The 15,944-nt window shown below is 40.7% G+C and overlaps 2 protein-coding genes across 5 annotated transcripts; one reads left to right on the forward strand and one right to left on the reverse strand.

Annotated features, from left to right (window-relative positions):
* Positions 1–71: 71 nt before the first annotated feature.
* On the forward strand, positions 72–9,989 carry LOC134188701 (origin recognition complex subunit 5-like). Of its 4 annotated transcripts, none has more exons than XM_062656868.1 (15): positions 72–147; positions 1,825–2,679; positions 2,757–2,852; positions 3,497–3,575; positions 3,633–3,829; positions 3,894–4,005; positions 4,534–4,664; positions 4,729–5,041; positions 5,103–5,212; positions 5,517–5,576; positions 5,633–5,740; positions 5,881–5,952; positions 6,014–6,051; positions 6,511–6,584; positions 9,695–9,989. In XM_062656868.1, the coding sequence occupies exons 1-14, from the start codon at positions 85–87 to the stop codon at positions 6,551–6,553; spliced, it is 2,277 nt and encodes a 758-aa protein (XP_062512852.1). In that variant the 5' UTR covers positions 72–84; the 3' UTR covers positions 6,554–6,584; positions 9,695–9,989. The 4 variants fall into 4 exon arrangements, with proteins under 4 accessions (XP_062512852.1, XP_062512853.1, XP_062512851.1 ...); XM_062656869.1 differs by lacking the exon at positions 9,695–9,989 and having other exon boundaries at positions 4,729–4,777; positions 4,943–5,041; positions 6,511–6,800; XM_062656867.1 differs by lacking the exon at positions 9,695–9,989 and having other exon boundaries at positions 6,511–6,800.
* On the reverse strand, positions 8,230–13,383 carry LOC134188638 (uncharacterized). Its single transcript, XM_062656807.1, has 20 exons — positions 13,254–13,383; positions 12,174–12,398; positions 12,031–12,116; positions 11,890–11,959; positions 11,622–11,686; positions 11,400–11,553; positions 10,997–11,341; positions 10,837–10,929; positions 10,672–10,773; positions 10,509–10,612; positions 10,388–10,453; positions 10,292–10,331; positions 10,177–10,227; positions 10,059–10,117; positions 9,325–9,480; positions 9,201–9,252; positions 8,992–9,128; positions 8,862–8,925; positions 8,657–8,803; positions 8,230–8,523 (listed from the first exon to the last, which is right to left on the reverse strand). Exons 1-20 carry the CDS (start codon positions 13,381–13,383, stop codon positions 8,501–8,503), a joined length of 2,169 nt encoding a protein of 722 aa, XP_062512791.1. The 3' UTR covers positions 8,230–8,500.
* Positions 13,384–15,944: the final 2,561 nt, after the last annotated feature.

Genomic DNA, 15,944 nt, shown 5'->3' on the forward strand with positions numbered 1-15,944 from the left:
ATTTCCGAAAAAGCGCTGGAAAATTCGTCACGTGCACTCAGCAAAGAACATCCGGGAATGTATAGCTACAATCTGCATGCACCAATGTCGTTTCGTCGATCTAGGATAACGACTCGGTCGTCACGAAGGAGTCTTGTGCCACCTCAGGTCAGTCCATGACTTTGTCGATTTTTGACAATGTAGTAGATAGACGTGCGCAGTTTGTATGTAAGTTGAACTGCATTCCAACGTCAGACAGACGTTTTAGTAAATTACCTATTTTTAAATTTGAGTATAGAGTTGGTTCATTCAATGTAGGCAAACATAAGCTGCTGTACAGTTTCATTACAGTTGAGCAGCATGACTGTACAGCGTGTGTGTGTGTGTGTGTGTGTGTGTGTGTGTGTGTGTGTGTGTGTGTGTGTGTGTGTGTGTGTGTGTGTGTGTTTGTGTGTGTGTGTGTGTGTGTGTGTGTGTGTGTGTGTGTGTGTGTGTGTGTGTGTGTGTGTGTGTGTGTGTGTGATGTCTCCAATCTTGTTCAGAATGGACAGAATTATGCGTGAGACTCTGGACAAGTTTGAGGGTGGTGGCATTGAGATTGCTTACAAAACAGATTGTGGCCTGCTCATGAATTATCGTGTAAAACCTGATGGGACACATAAGATCAAAACTCCCATGTATGCTGATGATTTGGCCCTAATAGGTACGTCAAATAGTGAGTTGCAGCAGATCGTGAATGCTTTCCATGATACATGTATGAAATGGGGTATGCGAATCAACACTGACAAAACTAAAATCCTGAGTATTGGTGTTGAAGAAGCAAACATCTCAATTGCTGGTCGCGTTCTAGAGAATGTTTCTGAATTCTGCTATTTGGGCAGCATTGTGACTAAGTCGGGGGATTGTCACCCAGAGGTTGTTGAACGTATTCAGAAAGCTAGCAGAACTTTCTGTTCTTGGAAACGTAGAGTGTTCACAAACTGAGGATTTAGCAAGAACACAAAACTGAGAGTCTTTATGTCACTAGCGATGCCAGTTTTACTATATGGTTGTGAGACTTGGGCAATCACTCAAGAAGATATTTGAAGACTGAACACTTTTCATATGTGCTGTATTAGATCTATCTTGGGTGTGTCAAGACTGAACAAGATAAGAAATTCCTTCAATTTGAAATCTGCCAAGGATGAACCAATTGAACGTCAAATTCAACATCAAAGATTGCAGTGGCTTGGTCATTTACAACAGATGAACGTCTCTCGTCCACAAAATTTGTTGCTGAGAAGCAAGTTGCATAATGTGAAACGCCCTCATCATGGTCCAGAGAACGGGTGGATTGATATCATTCAACGAGACCTGGTGTCATTGAATATTGACCCGTCACAAGCCAATGACCGCTCTTCTTGGCAAAAACTTCTGCGATGCCGAAGCCCATAGTATGGCGGAATTCCAGGTTCCATGTGTGTGTGTGTGTGTGTGTGTGTGTGTGTGTGTGTGTGTGTGTGTGTGTGTGTGCATGTGATAGATCTTTGGTTATTAGTTATTTCCCCCCTCAAAGTTTGCTGCACTATATGCAAATCAGGCAGACCAAGAAGGTTGCCTCTAGGTTAACTAGGAGAAGTGAATGAGGGTTTATTTGAGATTATGTTTATTGCCAAAATTGTACGTTTTGTCACTAGTGGGTAGTAGCTAATCATAAAGGCAGTACACTGTGCACTATCTATAAGGAGTTTGATCAAAATTGGGATATGAACCTCGAAACCAGTCTTTCACCCTAACTGCTGGGGGCACAAGTAATCTGATCTCCACTGGCACAGTACTTAAAATTTGCTGTCATTCTCTTGTCAGGTTGAGAGCAAGCAGAGAAAGGACATTTTTAGTTTTCCTGAAATAGAGACTCAAGACACAGATATGTATGAATTCCCACCGAGTGACTGTGAGGACGATGCAAGTCATCGTGTTGTCACAATACCTGACAGACAGAGAGTTGGAAGTAGACAAGGTCAGAGAAACGAGATAGTTGTGACTTCTCGTTTGAGGACACGTCGTGGTAGGAAAAGGAAGATGAAGAGTGAAACAAGCGAAAGTGAAGACGACGTAATCGCAAGGAGTTCTGTAAATCAGCACAGAAGAACAGATAGAAACAGCAATACAGATGAACAAAGAAAGAAAAGATCCAGATTGAAGGATGTCAAGCAAAGTGGCAGTAAAGAAGATATTGTAACAAGAAAAGGAAGTAGACAAAATATTAGAAACGCGAAGAGATCTACAAGACTCAGACAAACACACAGGCAGAGTGTGAGTAAACTAGAAGGTGAGAGTAGTGACGACGAATGTCTGCAACAAAATAGAATGGAGGGTATGAGTAAGGTTACCACAGAAGATGATATTCAAGCTGATAGTACAACGGATGATGAGGAGAGATGCAAAGTATTGCCGGATGAAGACAATACTACAGAAGATAAAAATACAATCGACGACACATTGAGTGAGACGGAGGACAGAGACGGATTTGTTAACACAACAGCTGACATTGATGAGGAGCTTAGCAAGTCAAATAAAAGCACAGATGAACTAAGTCAGAATGATGTGGAACTGGAAGATCAGATGGCGTCTGGAGACATCTGGCCTTTAGACCATCTTTTTAAGTCATTTCCAGGAAGGTCAAATGAGATTCGACTTCTTCGGTCATTGTTTGGTGAAGTAAGTTACAAAGAAATGCAACAGTTGTCTCTTGTTTTTTGTATGGCTGGTTGGTGTGTGTGTGTGTGTGCTGATAGCCTGGTGGTCAAGCTATAGTTCCTGCTGTATTTGTCTCTGGTCCACCGGCATCTGGCAAGACAGTAGTTGTCCATTCTGTTCTAGAACAATATCAGGTACGCCTTGCAAATGTGGCACCGGGAGCGTTTGGTTTAGAGTTACATTATTAGATGTATGGAGCGTATGACGGGAAGAAATGTGGACAACCACTGTAGTAAAGACAGACAGATTGACAAACCAGCAAACAGATAGGTGAATGAACGAATGGAAATGAACAGACTAGTGGATGAAACGGACATAAATACTGAGACAGATAACAGAAATGTAGAAGGTAGATGCGTGCACGCATATGCACGCACACACACACACACACACACACACACACACACACACACACACACACACACACACACACACACACACACACACACACACACACACACACACACACACACACACACAATATGTAGGAAGACAGACAGACAGACAAAAGAGAGCCAGGACTTGTGTTTTGTATATCTAGTTTACGTGCACAGATGGTGTACAATGAATCAATAATTTTGTTCAGACAATGTGTGTGTGTGTGTGTGTGTGTGTGTGTGTGTGTGTGTGTGTGTGTGTGTGTGTGTGCGTGCGTGCGTGCATGCATGTGTGCATGTGTGCATATGTGTGTCCATGCGTGTGTGTGTGTGTGTGCGCACGCTTGTGTGTGTTCATCTTTGTTCTTCATGAAATGTTTTAATGATCTGGCATTCTCTAGGGTTTACGCGCTTTTGTTGACTGTTTGGAGTGTCACTCAATGCAACTTCTAACCGAAGCCATTCTTAACCAATTATCAGGTAACAGTGGGTGAAATGAAGACACATTGAATACGTTTTGATAATTCTATTGCATAGGAACAATTTTATCAAAATCTAATGGATACAGCAGCTACAGTTCGTGTACTAATCTCAGTGACTTTCTCCGTGTTTTTAAAAGAGTTATTGGAGAGTCAGGCAGAGATGAGACGGTTTACGTTGTGGTTGATCGAGCAGAGAGACTAAGAGATATGGATTCAAGCGTTCTCTCAGTGCTTCTACGTTTAAATGAGCTTGTAAGTATTGAGTGTTACATATAGATATATTTCTGTAATTGTCAAATGAAACGTTGTGTTGTAGACTGGTGCTAATGTATGTGTGGTTTTAATCAGTCGTGTCAGTTGGGAGACGTTCTTTTGTGAGACGGGATTTCCCCATCCGGTCACACTTTACTTTCCAAACTACAGCATTGGTGAGTCGACTGCTCATACAGCTTTAGAAGAGGAGGTGTAACTTTGTTTTGGTAGTTGTGTGTGTGTGTGTGTGTGTGTGTGTGTGTGTGTGTGTGTGTGTGTGTGTGTGTGTCATGTGTGCTGAGCATGTCTGTCTGTCTGTCTGTTTATCTGTCCGTTTGTCTGTTTGTCTGTCTGTCTGTCTGTCTGTCTGTCTGTCTGTCTGCCTGTCAATACATATATTTTTAAACATTGAACTATTATACACCTTCTAAGCAAAGCAACTAAATACTACTGTCTGTCCGTCTGTCTGTCTGTCTGTCTTGTTTGTCTGTCTGTTTATCTGTCTGTTTGTGTGTGTCTGTCTGTTTGTCTATCTGTCCGTTTGTCTATCTGTCTGTGTGTCTGTCGTTTGTCTGTCTGTCCGTCCATTTGGATGTATGTCTGTCATCTGTCTGTCTGTCTGTCTGTCTGTCTGTCTGTCTGTCTCTGTGTCTGTTTATTTGTTTTTTCTCTTTGTCTGTTCTCTTGATTGTTTCTTTCTTTAGCTGATGTTACTTCAATCTTAATGCTTGAATGTCCATCGGATCAACCTCAAAGTCTCTTTAAGAGATTCATCAATCTCCTTTGTCGTGTCTTCCAAATTGCTTGCTCTGACTTGAATGAATGGAGACATCTAGTATGTTTACAGTCACATGATGACGACAGTCTGTGTATACTTATTGCTATATACACCTTGTTAGGCTAGAAATTTATTTCCAAAGTACATTGGACCTGTTCTGAATGGACAAGGTAAGGATGCCTCGTTTCTTGACAACAACTTGACTCACACACTAGCTATGAGGCTTAGCTATCTGATCATAATAACACAACAGACTTGTGTGTGTGTGTGTGTGTGTGTGTGTGTGTGTGTGTGTGTGTGTGTGTGTGTGTTTGTATTCGCAACTTTTATGTTAGTAAATGAGACAGACACCAAACATTTGTGGGCCAACATTGAACCTCACTTCAAGAGTGCAATGAATCATCTCTTTCTTCCTCAAGTTCACTCTCACCAAGGTTACATTGAACTTTATCACATAGAGTTGGAAGCGTTTCTGATGTTTTGTGATATCAACAGAGAACAAAGCTGAACTGTTTGATTTTTCCTACAATTCTAAGTTTCTTCTCATTGCTGCATATTTGGCGTCTTACAATCCAATGAACACTGACAAACGTTTCTTTACCAAAGTAAGCTGTTTCTTTGGCTAGTTTCTGTGGCGTTTATATGTGCATGCATACATGGGCAGTGGTGTGTGTGTGTGTGTGTGTGTGTGTGTGTGTGTGTGTGTCTGTGTGTCTGTGTCTGTGTGTGTGTGTGTGTGTGTGTGTGTGTGTGTGTGTGTGTGTGTGTGTGTGTGTGTGTGTGTGTATGTCTGTGTGTGTCTGTGAGTGTGTCCGTGTCTGTGTCTGTGTCTGTGTGTGTCTGTGTGTGTTCGTGTGTGTGTGTGTGTGTGTAAACGTGTATAATAATTAATTAATTAATCATTTTTAGAAAGGGGAAAGACTCTCCAAGCGTCAAAAACACTCCAAGAAATCTGTCAAAAAATCTAAGGTATTCTGTCCTTGTTATGTGCATTTGAGTTTATGTTTAACATGCGCACTGTTTAGAAGAATAACCCTACAGGACCAAAGCCATTTCCACTGAACAGACTGCTGGCAATATTCCGTAGCATTGTCAAACAACCTTCACGATCTCGAGCTGATCTATTGCAACAGGTACTGAAAATTATGAGACGAGAATGAGTGGAATGAGGGTGACATCTTGGATTTTAATAACAGTTGTTGTGTTGTAAACATTACGTAGTATACTGACAACTTGAGGATGTGGCTTACTAAGTAAACTTTTCTGATTGTAGATTTCTAGTCTCGTCTCGAGAGGGTGTCTACACCTGCAAAACAGCGACCAAATTGATATACCGCGATTCAAGGCAATCTCTTATTGTCTTGAGTCGATGTTGTCTAATGCTGTTTGTCTGTTCAATGTTTTAGTGTTCTGTCTCGTTAGACATGATCCAAGCAATTGCAAAGTAAGATCACGTGTCACATATGTGTAATTAATATATAGCTATTTTATTATTATTTTTGTATATAGTTTTATTTTTTAATTTTCTATATTTTCATTTTCATTTTTAAATATTTTATTATTTTATTCTATTTTTAATTTTTTTAAATTTTTGTATACATTTTTATTTATTTTTAATTTTACATTTTTATTTTTTTATTTTTTTATTGTTTATTTTTTTATTTCTTTTTTATACACTTTTAATTTTTTACTTTTTGTATATATTTTAATTTTTAATTTTTTTATTTTTAATTTCTTATTTTTATATATATATATATAATTTTTTATTTTTAATTTTTTAATTTTTGTATATATTTTTTCATTTTATATATTTTTTACTATTTTATCATTTTTCTATTTTTTTAATTATATTTGTTTTGTATTGGTGTTTATGTACACGTATGTGCTATTTTGCATGGTGTAGGAGTGTCAAGTTTGAAGTCACGAAATATCTCTATGACATGTGAGAACATGGTCGAGCAACTGACAGATTGTCTGGTAATTATTTGATATATTTTGATTGAAATTAACATTTTCTTGAAATTTACTGTATATACACAGTGAAGGACATCAGTATTGTATGACTCTAGTTTGTAGTAAGGTTTGCTCTAATTAGTCACAAAGGTGTTGTTAACAAAAATGTTAATTTTAATAGATAAAATTTTAGACAAAATTTTTAATTTATTTTGTAAATAAGTTGGCTAAAACGCAGATTTAAAAAAATGGTGTGATGGTCTTGCAGTGTCTTCAGGGCCATAGGGACAGCCCGGGCTATGGTGTGTGTGTGTGTGTGTGTGTGTGTGTGTGTGTGTGTGTGTGTGTGTGTGTGCGTGCGTGCGTGTGTGTGTGTGTGTGTGTGTGTGGTGCGATAGGTCAGTTGGTTAGAGAGTCATCGTACAGAGTGTTAACATCCGGGACCTTGAAGGGTTGCAGTAAGTCACAGTGATGACGAGCTATGGCATTATTTCCTTAAGCAAGAAACTAACACACATTTGCTTCTCTGGACTTAGGAGTATATATGAGTACCTGGTCATTGACTGGGGTCCTAAGCGGCCATCGGCTGTGACGACATCAGCCACTGGGGTCCTGGTGAAACTTCAGGTGCTCACACCACAGCTGGCTTCACAAGTTGGTGCTCCTGCGAGTGCCTGGCCCGGCTCCAGGAGTTTGCTAGCGCAGGCCCAGAGTTTCCTGAGTAGTGCGCAGGGCCCAGCTTAACAGCTGAGGACATGACCTCTAAGAGGCAGCTCCTGACATTTAGGATTTTTGTGTGTGTGTGTGTGTGTGTGTGTGTGTGTGTGTGTGTGTGTGTGTGTGTGTGTGCACGTAAAATGGCACTTTCATCTGTCGACGATTTATAAAAACTTCTAGAATAACTGTCGTGCTCAACCAGATCAGTCTGGTTTGTAAAGTCTATTACAAGTACTGGAAGCAAACCCTACTTCAGAAGTACTTAGACCATCACGGCTGTCTAGAAAGAAGACATGACTTTATGAAGGATCCGAGTAGATCCCAGAAGCACTGTTTTCTGTAAGTGCTGCAGGTTGTGATGACCTGGAATGATGTCCAGTCACCGTGCAATACCTGCGTGCACTGTGCCCAAAGCTCCCAAGACCACCGGAACCACCAGTGTTCGACAATGCCACTTACTATTAAGGCATAGCTGATGAAATATATTTTTATTTAAATAATTAATCAACAAGACTTCATATTCTTGGCAAGTTTTAAACACTTATCCTTCTTCTTTGCCACTTCTTTAAGTGATTGTTGTGTTTTGGAGTTATACCACAGGGCTTGAGAGACCGACAGACCCTGACAGACGTTTACGTAACGCACGTTAATTAACCACACCTTTTTAGCGCGCGCTATGCCATACCATTTTTTAGCTTGCTACCGGCCTGTCTTACAAGTTTTATGACACTTGATGACTAGGATTTATTCAGTTTGAAATAGAAAGCATAGCAGTGTTAGTACATGTATGGGTCAAAAACTGAGTAATAATGGATACATTACCATATGTGGGCATTCTATCACGTGGTGCAGAAAATGGGTAATAATATTGCTGCACACTGTGATAATCAGAAAGAGTGGTGAATGCTGCATGTTTACTAGTAATGTACCGACGATGACAAGGAATGCTGATACGATTCTTTCAATTCAAATTTCGTGTACAATAGCAGCAAATCAACATGATCAATCAAGAACTTTTTAAAGTACATTTGCAAGTACGGTATCTTGATAACAACAAATGTCATTGATCTATGACTATTGCAGTCGCAATTATAGTTATTAGATTTGTTATTATGTAGCTTAACAAGTAGCGAGTACATGAGGTATGCAACCACATCACGTGACTACACAGTCACTGCCTTTGCTCAGTATTCTGTTTCACTTCCGGGTTCAGCAGAGTTGACTCATGCTGTTGCCAGATGAAATCCTATTTTGAATGTGTGTTTTTATCACATCCAGGTAATTTTACTGTGTGTGTGTGTGTGTGTGTGTGTGTGTGTGTGTGTGTGTGTGTGTGTCTGTGTGTGTGTGTGTGTGTGTCTGTGTGTGTGTGTGTGTACCTTTTTCATTATTTATGGGTGGCAGCTGCTGTCGTAGTGGTTCCTCATAGACAGGACTTGGTGATTGTGCAGTTTCAGTTGTTCCAGAGAAAAATGCACTGTCAATGCTTTGTCTTCGAGATCGTGGTTTTATGGGCAAATCGTCGTCTAGAAACATAAATCATAGCTCAATGACTGTCATGTCAAGCTGGCGGCATATACCAACCAGTATCAATATCACACAATGTAACAACGCAAGGGTTGTTACTTGGGGTACTTTGCCAATGTCTCTGAACATGCAAGATCACACTCTGTAAGTTACAACTTAACATTATGATTGCATGTCAGTTGTATACCTTCCGAGGCTCTTTACAATTTGATTGTTTGTTCACTATTATCTCAGTCTGATTCATGTAGATAGGTTCCTGGTTGCTGTCGTCAACACTCCTTATGGCTACATACCTCTCTTCAGATACAAGTTGCTGTTTGCGATCTAATTACAAATGCAACACGAGACATTGTAGTGTGTATTATAATAGATTGTCAATGTTTCTGATTCACTCACCTATCTGGGAAACAGATGAGAGCCTTTTCATGGGGGCTTCTGATTTTACAGTCTATTTGTAATTCAACAACAGCAATTGACATGCTCATGTGCTGAGTATAAATGCCATTGATTTATATCTCACCGGAACTTGCGTCTTGTCTGCTGACTCAATGGAATCTTTAGAGATACCTGATGACAGAGAGACGTGGTATGTAGTACTCTCGTCCGTATCCAGCTCTTTAGAGGGTTTTCTTGGCTTTTTTGGTTTTGGTGGTGGGTGTGGTGGTCTCTGCTGTAGCTGCAATAGCAACACAGACAAAATTGCCATCTCAGGATGTCGCATGATAGTAATTAATAAATGAAGAAAATGACACACATTTTTGAAATGTCTAGTCTTGTTTAATCGAATAGTACTAATCAATAAACGTTTGTATGCTGTTTACTAACTTGAATTGCTTACTAACTTTTGTAGTTCAAATATCCATTAATAGTTGGTTTTATTGATTTTATAGTCATTCTATTAGACTCACAAAAGTAAAGTCCACTTGACTCATTGAATGAACTATGTAAACAACGTCCGAAAAACTCACTAACATAACAAGCAGCAATAGCAGGACTAACAGCACTGCTTGTCCATGGGATTGAGATTAGTCCATCAAACATTCCTGGTTGGAAACGATGTGCATGGCTGTATAGTAGGTGTACATCGGCAGGTATCTACCCAGACGTTGATTGACCCTCGTCACTTCCACACACGTCTTCAAAACGCACGAGCGAAGTTTGCGAACATTTAATTCATATGGAAGAGTTTGCAGAAGTTTACGAACATTTGTAGTTACGAGCATTTATTGATTTACAGTATTCCGTTGCTGTTACCTTTTCAGTAATAGATCCAGATTCAGACGATGTGTTTGATTTTACATCCTTTTTCATGTCTGCCATATTCAGTTAGAGTAAGATAGTGTGACATTTTAAGTTTTGCTGCATGTTTAACCTTTCTTCAGTTTGAAAAAACGTGCAATTTTGCTGCCTGCTTTCATGCCTACTAGAAAAAAGCAAACAATTTAGCTAGACTACAGCACTGTTGTTGAGTAGTTTCTTGCACTTACTTTTTGCTCTTTTATCTTGTTTACTTGCACTGTCATTCTTCTAACCATCACAGATGTATGTGAAATGCATTATGTATCAGCTAGCAGGTTTATTACCTTTGAATTTGCAACATGGTCAGGCAGTTGAATGTCTACGCACCTGTTGTATGTGTATGTTCTTCCCTGTATTAGACATGTCAACTTAACTAGATCACACGACTTACTGTAGGAATGTTACCTTCTCTACTGCTTTATCAACAGTAATGACTCTGTCTCTAACCTCCTCCAGCATTGTAGTAAACTTTGAACCTTCCATCTGGAGTAGCTTTGGTGCTACAATACCTAAAGGTGTTCGTCTTTTAGTTTATGCTGTTGAAATGGCAGTCAATGATCTGATTGACCTGTAGAAGCTGGATAGATGTCATTGGCAACAGCATAGTTGGCCGACGACACATCAACGTCAGTTAATGAGAGATTTCTGTTAGGTGGCACCACATTAACAGCTGAAATTAATCAAACTAGATGCAGTCTGTAAACAATCGAATTGAATAGCACTATTGACGTACATCGGTACCACATAACTGAGGGACTGTCTCCGTTTTCTTCATCTGTGTGATCACTTGAGTTTTCAAGAAGGAACGGTTCAAGTAAAGACAACACTACAGATATGACACAACATGGACATTGACCATATATTAGTAGTCACACCGTTTACAATGTCATAACCTTGCAAAAGCTTTTGTGCTGCATCATTTTCTCCTGATGGCTGAGACAAGCCATTTTCGTCATTGTTTGTGTTTGTCTCAGAGCAGGTAGGATGGTGGCCACCTGCTTGACTTGATGTCCCTGACATGCTTGGATTAAAGTATTGGTCATTAAGCACTTGATACACTTGCTTGAGCGTTTCTTCAGCAGAACGGCCGGGAGGACTGCCATTGGGACACTGAAAGGAGAATGGGAATCGACGTGTGGGTGTTAGTCTGGTGAATGTAAAGTCTCCCAGTGTGTGTAGATCAACAGATGCATTCACGCCTTCTAGCAGTACAGTTACTTTTTCAGGATCAGGCCATTCTGTAAAAAACAATCTATTGTGATTACGTTGCTGCATAGCAATGGTTTAAGAGCTAACTGGGTGAGCAGGTGTACACACAACTCTTGTTTACACCAACTTTGCCATGAGTTACACATGATAGGCCAGTCTCTTGTCCTCGCCAGTGAACTTTGCATTGTGCAGTATGCACTAGGAAACCATTTGGTAGCACCAGTGTGACGTCAGATGAAACCTGCAATGGTGCAACAAAATGAATTGCATGGTGTTTTCTTTTTTATCGATACAACCGGTGGTACCTACATTACAAGGTCCATTATCAGGTCGAATGTCACTTTTTAAGACGGCGATGGCTGGTTCAGGAATGTCTACAAATAATCAGGGTTGACATTAATAATGGTACACACACGCGCGCGCGCGCACACACACACACACACACACACACACACACACACACACACACACACACACACACACACACACACAAACACACACACACACACACACACACACACACACACACACACACACACACACGCAAACTGTTCTCAAGTAAAATAATTAGTCATACATTCTGTCACTGAATCGTAGCCAGATGACGCCCTTTCTTCCATTATTCCTTTTATGACTGGATAGGCTCTCTGCAGAGTGAAGGAATTTGGTATAACAACTGTTGAATACAAGGACATTGTAAATCAAAAATGTTTCCAACCTCTAACGTGTAACTTGGATTGTCACTAGCGACAGCTACAGGACCTTTTGGCATTACTGCAGGAGTTTCCATAGATGGCAATGGTTCTATAGACATCATTGTGTGTAATATTAACAACAGATAGTTATAAGACAAGAATCGACCTTTTCCAGTATGACTGTCCATGTCACTCGGTTGTCTGTGTTCATCAGAACGTGTACCCATGTAGTCTCGTCTCAACATGTTCTCATATGTACCACTATTCTGTCTCTGAACGGTTTGTTCTGGAGACTGTCTTTGTGGTTCTTGGCTGGCATTAGTCAGTGATGAATGACGTTGCCTCAAGTGTCTTAGATTAACATAGTCTGGTTCCTTTGCAGTGGGAACATCTGAAAGCAATAACTCAAATTTTTAGTGTGTCGTTATCATAGTTAATTAACCAGCATTCTATAATTCAGTGATGACTCATGATCACAAGTTACTACATGCTGTACATGTACTTTAAAATGGGGTCATTGGTTTAGATTCCTCTTTGTGTTAGAATAGTCCAAACTGACACTACTGTACAATGCAGATGAATTTTGCCTTAATTGGTCAACCTAAATTCTTTGTTGCATTGCAAATAGATTAATTAATTTGAATTGTATGGTACTACTGTATACATATATATGTGCGTTGGTTGTGATAAGGGGCTTTGAAGTCGACCGAATCATGGATCATATGCAACCCTAAATTATCCCTAGTGATTTAATTAATTGACTATACACTATAGAGCTTGCCAAGCTCACCAAAAAGCAAATGCACCTGAAAGTTCCACGTTTTCGGCACATGTGAGTGTCTACTTGGAATAAACACACCACTTTCATGAGCTAGGTGCACCAATGACGTCATGTTTGTCTACTAGCCCGGCCCACCCTGGAGATCTGCCAGAATGAGATCTACAGGTTTCAGGCGATGTTGTCTCTCGAACCTACCAGGATTTACAGCTCAGAGTAGCTGCATAGGCAGACAGTCTAGACTTCCAGTCCATCTACTAAAACGTACAAAAAGACCAAAAACAAGGACGTGATGTCACACCTGAGCTAAGAAACGGATGATCGCACAACACGGACTTGCAATGCCAAACGATCGGATGGTCGCACAACACGGACTTGCAATGCCAAACGATGGTAAAGCCCTTACCAGTGTGCACAGTCAACTGTAGGTCTGTTTGTGACTACTAAAGGGTTCAAATCCGAAATTACCTTCTTCTCTTGCACGTTCTGCGTAAACCCCGTTTGCTGCAGTTCCTAAAGCTCCAACTTGTCGAGGAAAGGTTGGACCATTTCCGTTCTCTGGACGATTTCCTCTTGCTCCCAGAAAACCTTCGTTCATCTCTCACCTGCAGTCAATTAGTGTGATGATGCTACTGTACTAGCTGATTAGAGGATGTGAGTGACAAGTGACCGCTGATCTCCGTTCTTCGTATGCGTAATTAATTAACTAAACTTTAATGTTGACGTAGTGTTGTGGATCTCCCCGTTTCCAGGAAAAAGGAACTTGTCATCTAGAGTACACACCGTTGCTACAATAACAGTAGCGGTAATTGCGTCAAAGGCCTGCAGTGAATGTGAGTCGTACAATAGAGCGACTCTATTTGTTTCAGCAATTCCTAGGCAGGTTTCATGGTCTCAACCATGTAATCCAATAGCTGTCATCTAACCAACTGCAAAAATAGGTAAACCTGCTGTAGAAAGGATTAGCTAACTAACCACTGGAGATCGTGCCAGCCCGCACCACTATACAGTACGTTGAGTTGCTAAGTAGATAAATGTTGCATCCACAACACGCGCATGACATAATCCGATAACGAGGGGATTCCCCACTTTAGAAAAGCAGGAAAAATTATCCATTAGTCAGCAGAAAATCGCTTAGGGGCTTAGGGGCATGTTCTTTATTCACTATCTCATTTCATCTCCTCTTGTAATTTTAGCTTGTGATTCAGTTGAATCTCTACGCGTCTTGCTTTCAGTCTGCAGCAGCTAGCAATGATTCTGTTATTCAATTTAGTAGATAAATAAAACAACTCAGGAGTAGCTTGTGTTGAGTAATGAGAAGCCAATTTCAGTCATTGACAGTCATTAGCTAGCAACTCGTTGTACAATACATGTACATCTAATATAGACAGGTTGACTTTAAGTTAATTAATTACAATTGCGTCTGATAGTGCAACCTCTAGGTTTTAGCAGATTTTATGGATAAAGCTCAATATCATCAGGAGCTATGGCAAATGTTGAGGCTTTTATACTTAAGTTAAACATCTTTTTAGAGCCTGTATGCACTTGTACATGTATTTATGACTATAGCTAATTCTTAGATGGTGTACTGATGCATGGTGTATCTACACGTGTATGGGGACTGTTTTGTCGCGGGACTTTTGTTCGCGGGGGATTTCTCAGGCTTATCTCGGGCTTATCTCGGGCTTCTTTCCGTGTATTAACATAACTGGGGCTTTTTGGTTTCGGCACTTGAGTGGTCGCGGTAACTATTTGGTTGCGCATTTACTGAACCTCGAATCGGGACTCTCCAAAGTCATCACGACATTGTCGATCGCAATTTCGCTGTGCTGACGTTTCGTTTTGAGGCAATCTCGTCTCGTCTGGCAGAGGGCGTGTCGAAAGTAGGTGGAGTAAGAATCTCTTGTTGTGAGTTTCAAGGTAAACAAACATGATCTTGACAGTTAAACGCAGCGCACGTGTAAAGATGTGCATAGAGTCCTCCTAGAATGCTGCGGTTAGAAGCAAAAACTGGCTGCAGATTTATCGATCCTGCGTCGATCGATATCTATAGATATTTCCCGCCCAATTATCCGGTTGGGGCAACCAATTATCCTGTTGGGGCAATCAATTATCCGACTCAGCCAATCAATTATCCGATTGGGGCAACCAATTATCCGACGTCGCTCTGGCAAAGCTGTACACTGCGCGAATGAAACTCTCACCTTGCATCGCTGGTTAGTTGTTCAGTGTTTTGGGTCTCAGTCAGATTGATAGCATCGTGGGAAACGCTACGAGAATTAAGTTACTACACATATGAATGTGAGGATCCAGCTGCAGCGCGCCGCAACTGAACAGCTCTGCTGTCTTTCTTTTCGCATCAGTCTCATTGACTTGAGAGAAAAGACGACTGCACCACCGACACTCTCAGCTTCGCGCCCTCATCCAATTCTGAGTGAAACAAATTCACAATCGCCTAGCGATCGACCTGGAGAGTTTAGAGCTACCTAGACTGTAGACGTAACATGTACTTTATCAACGTGTGTTTGAGTAGCGTGGTTGTTAATTCTGCTGAGTTCTGCAGTACGTATTCTCTCTAATTTTGCTTGCATGTGCAGCTTTACGGTGAGTACATGTTAGCTAGAAAGCGCGTTGAGGCCTACTCTCTGTTCGCGTTCACTGTGTGTTTAAAAAAATCGCTGTAACTCCTGTGTCCTTCGTCGGTACGCGACGATCTTGGCATCATTCGAAAGCGCAAGAGCCCGGATTTCTTGTAGATGCTAAACATAACATGTAACTCAGACACACCCAGGAGGATAAGGTTTTTGCATATCAAAGACCATTAGTCTATTAGAACGTTAGGGTTACGACATGATTTACAGATAAAGTGGTCACGTGAGCAGGTGCCATGTCAATTACTTCATTACTATTAATTACTCCATTGCAAAGCTTCGTGCGTTCGGCAACGCTTGGTCGTGTTCGTCTGTGCTTGGCTAGTCAATGCGACATCGCTATCAACTTCCGTCACTTCGTAGTCGTCATCTATCTCATTTGTGATATTAGAGCTCTCCATGATGTGTTTCCTGCATCCCGTCTTTTTTCTAGAAATATTCTTCTTCTTTTTCCTCGTGTGTTGCAGGTATTGTAAGTCACAGTAAAACACCTCTGTGTCAGTAACAG

This window comes from Corticium candelabrum, chromosome 13, assembly GCF_963422355.1.
Source record: "Corticium candelabrum chromosome 13, ooCorCand1.1, whole genome shotgun sequence".
In the NCBI taxonomy this organism is placed as follows: domain Eukaryota; kingdom Metazoa; phylum Porifera; class Homoscleromorpha; order Homosclerophorida; family Plakinidae; genus Corticium; species Corticium candelabrum.

Excerpts from the sequence above, each read along its gene's own strand:
- LOC134188701 (XM_062656868.1), top strand. The coding sequence starts at position 85 with ATGTCGTTTCGTCGATCTAGGATAACGACTCGGTCGTCACGAAGGAGT. Across the intron at positions 3,830-3,893 it reads TTCTACGTTTAAATGAGCTT|ACTGGTGCTAATGTATGTGT; the intron begins GTAAGTATTGAG and ends GTTGTGTTGTAG. Across the intron at positions 6,052-6,510 it reads ATGATCCAAGCAATTGCAAA|GAGTGTCAAGTTTGAAGTCA; the intron begins GTAAGATCACGT and ends TGCATGGTGTAG.
- LOC134188638 (XM_062656807.1), bottom strand. The coding sequence starts at position 13,383 with ATGAACGAAGGTTTTCTGGGAGCAAGAGGAAATCGTCCAGAGAACGGA. Across the intron at positions 12,399-13,253 it reads AGAACGTGCAAGAGAAGAAG|ATGTTCCCACTGCAAAGGAA; the intron begins GTAATTTCGGAT and ends TATTGCTTTCAG. Across the intron at positions 10,774-10,836 it reads CTCAGTTATGTGGTACCGAT|CTGTTAATGTGGTGCCACCT; the intron begins GTACGTCAATAG and ends GATTAATTTCAG.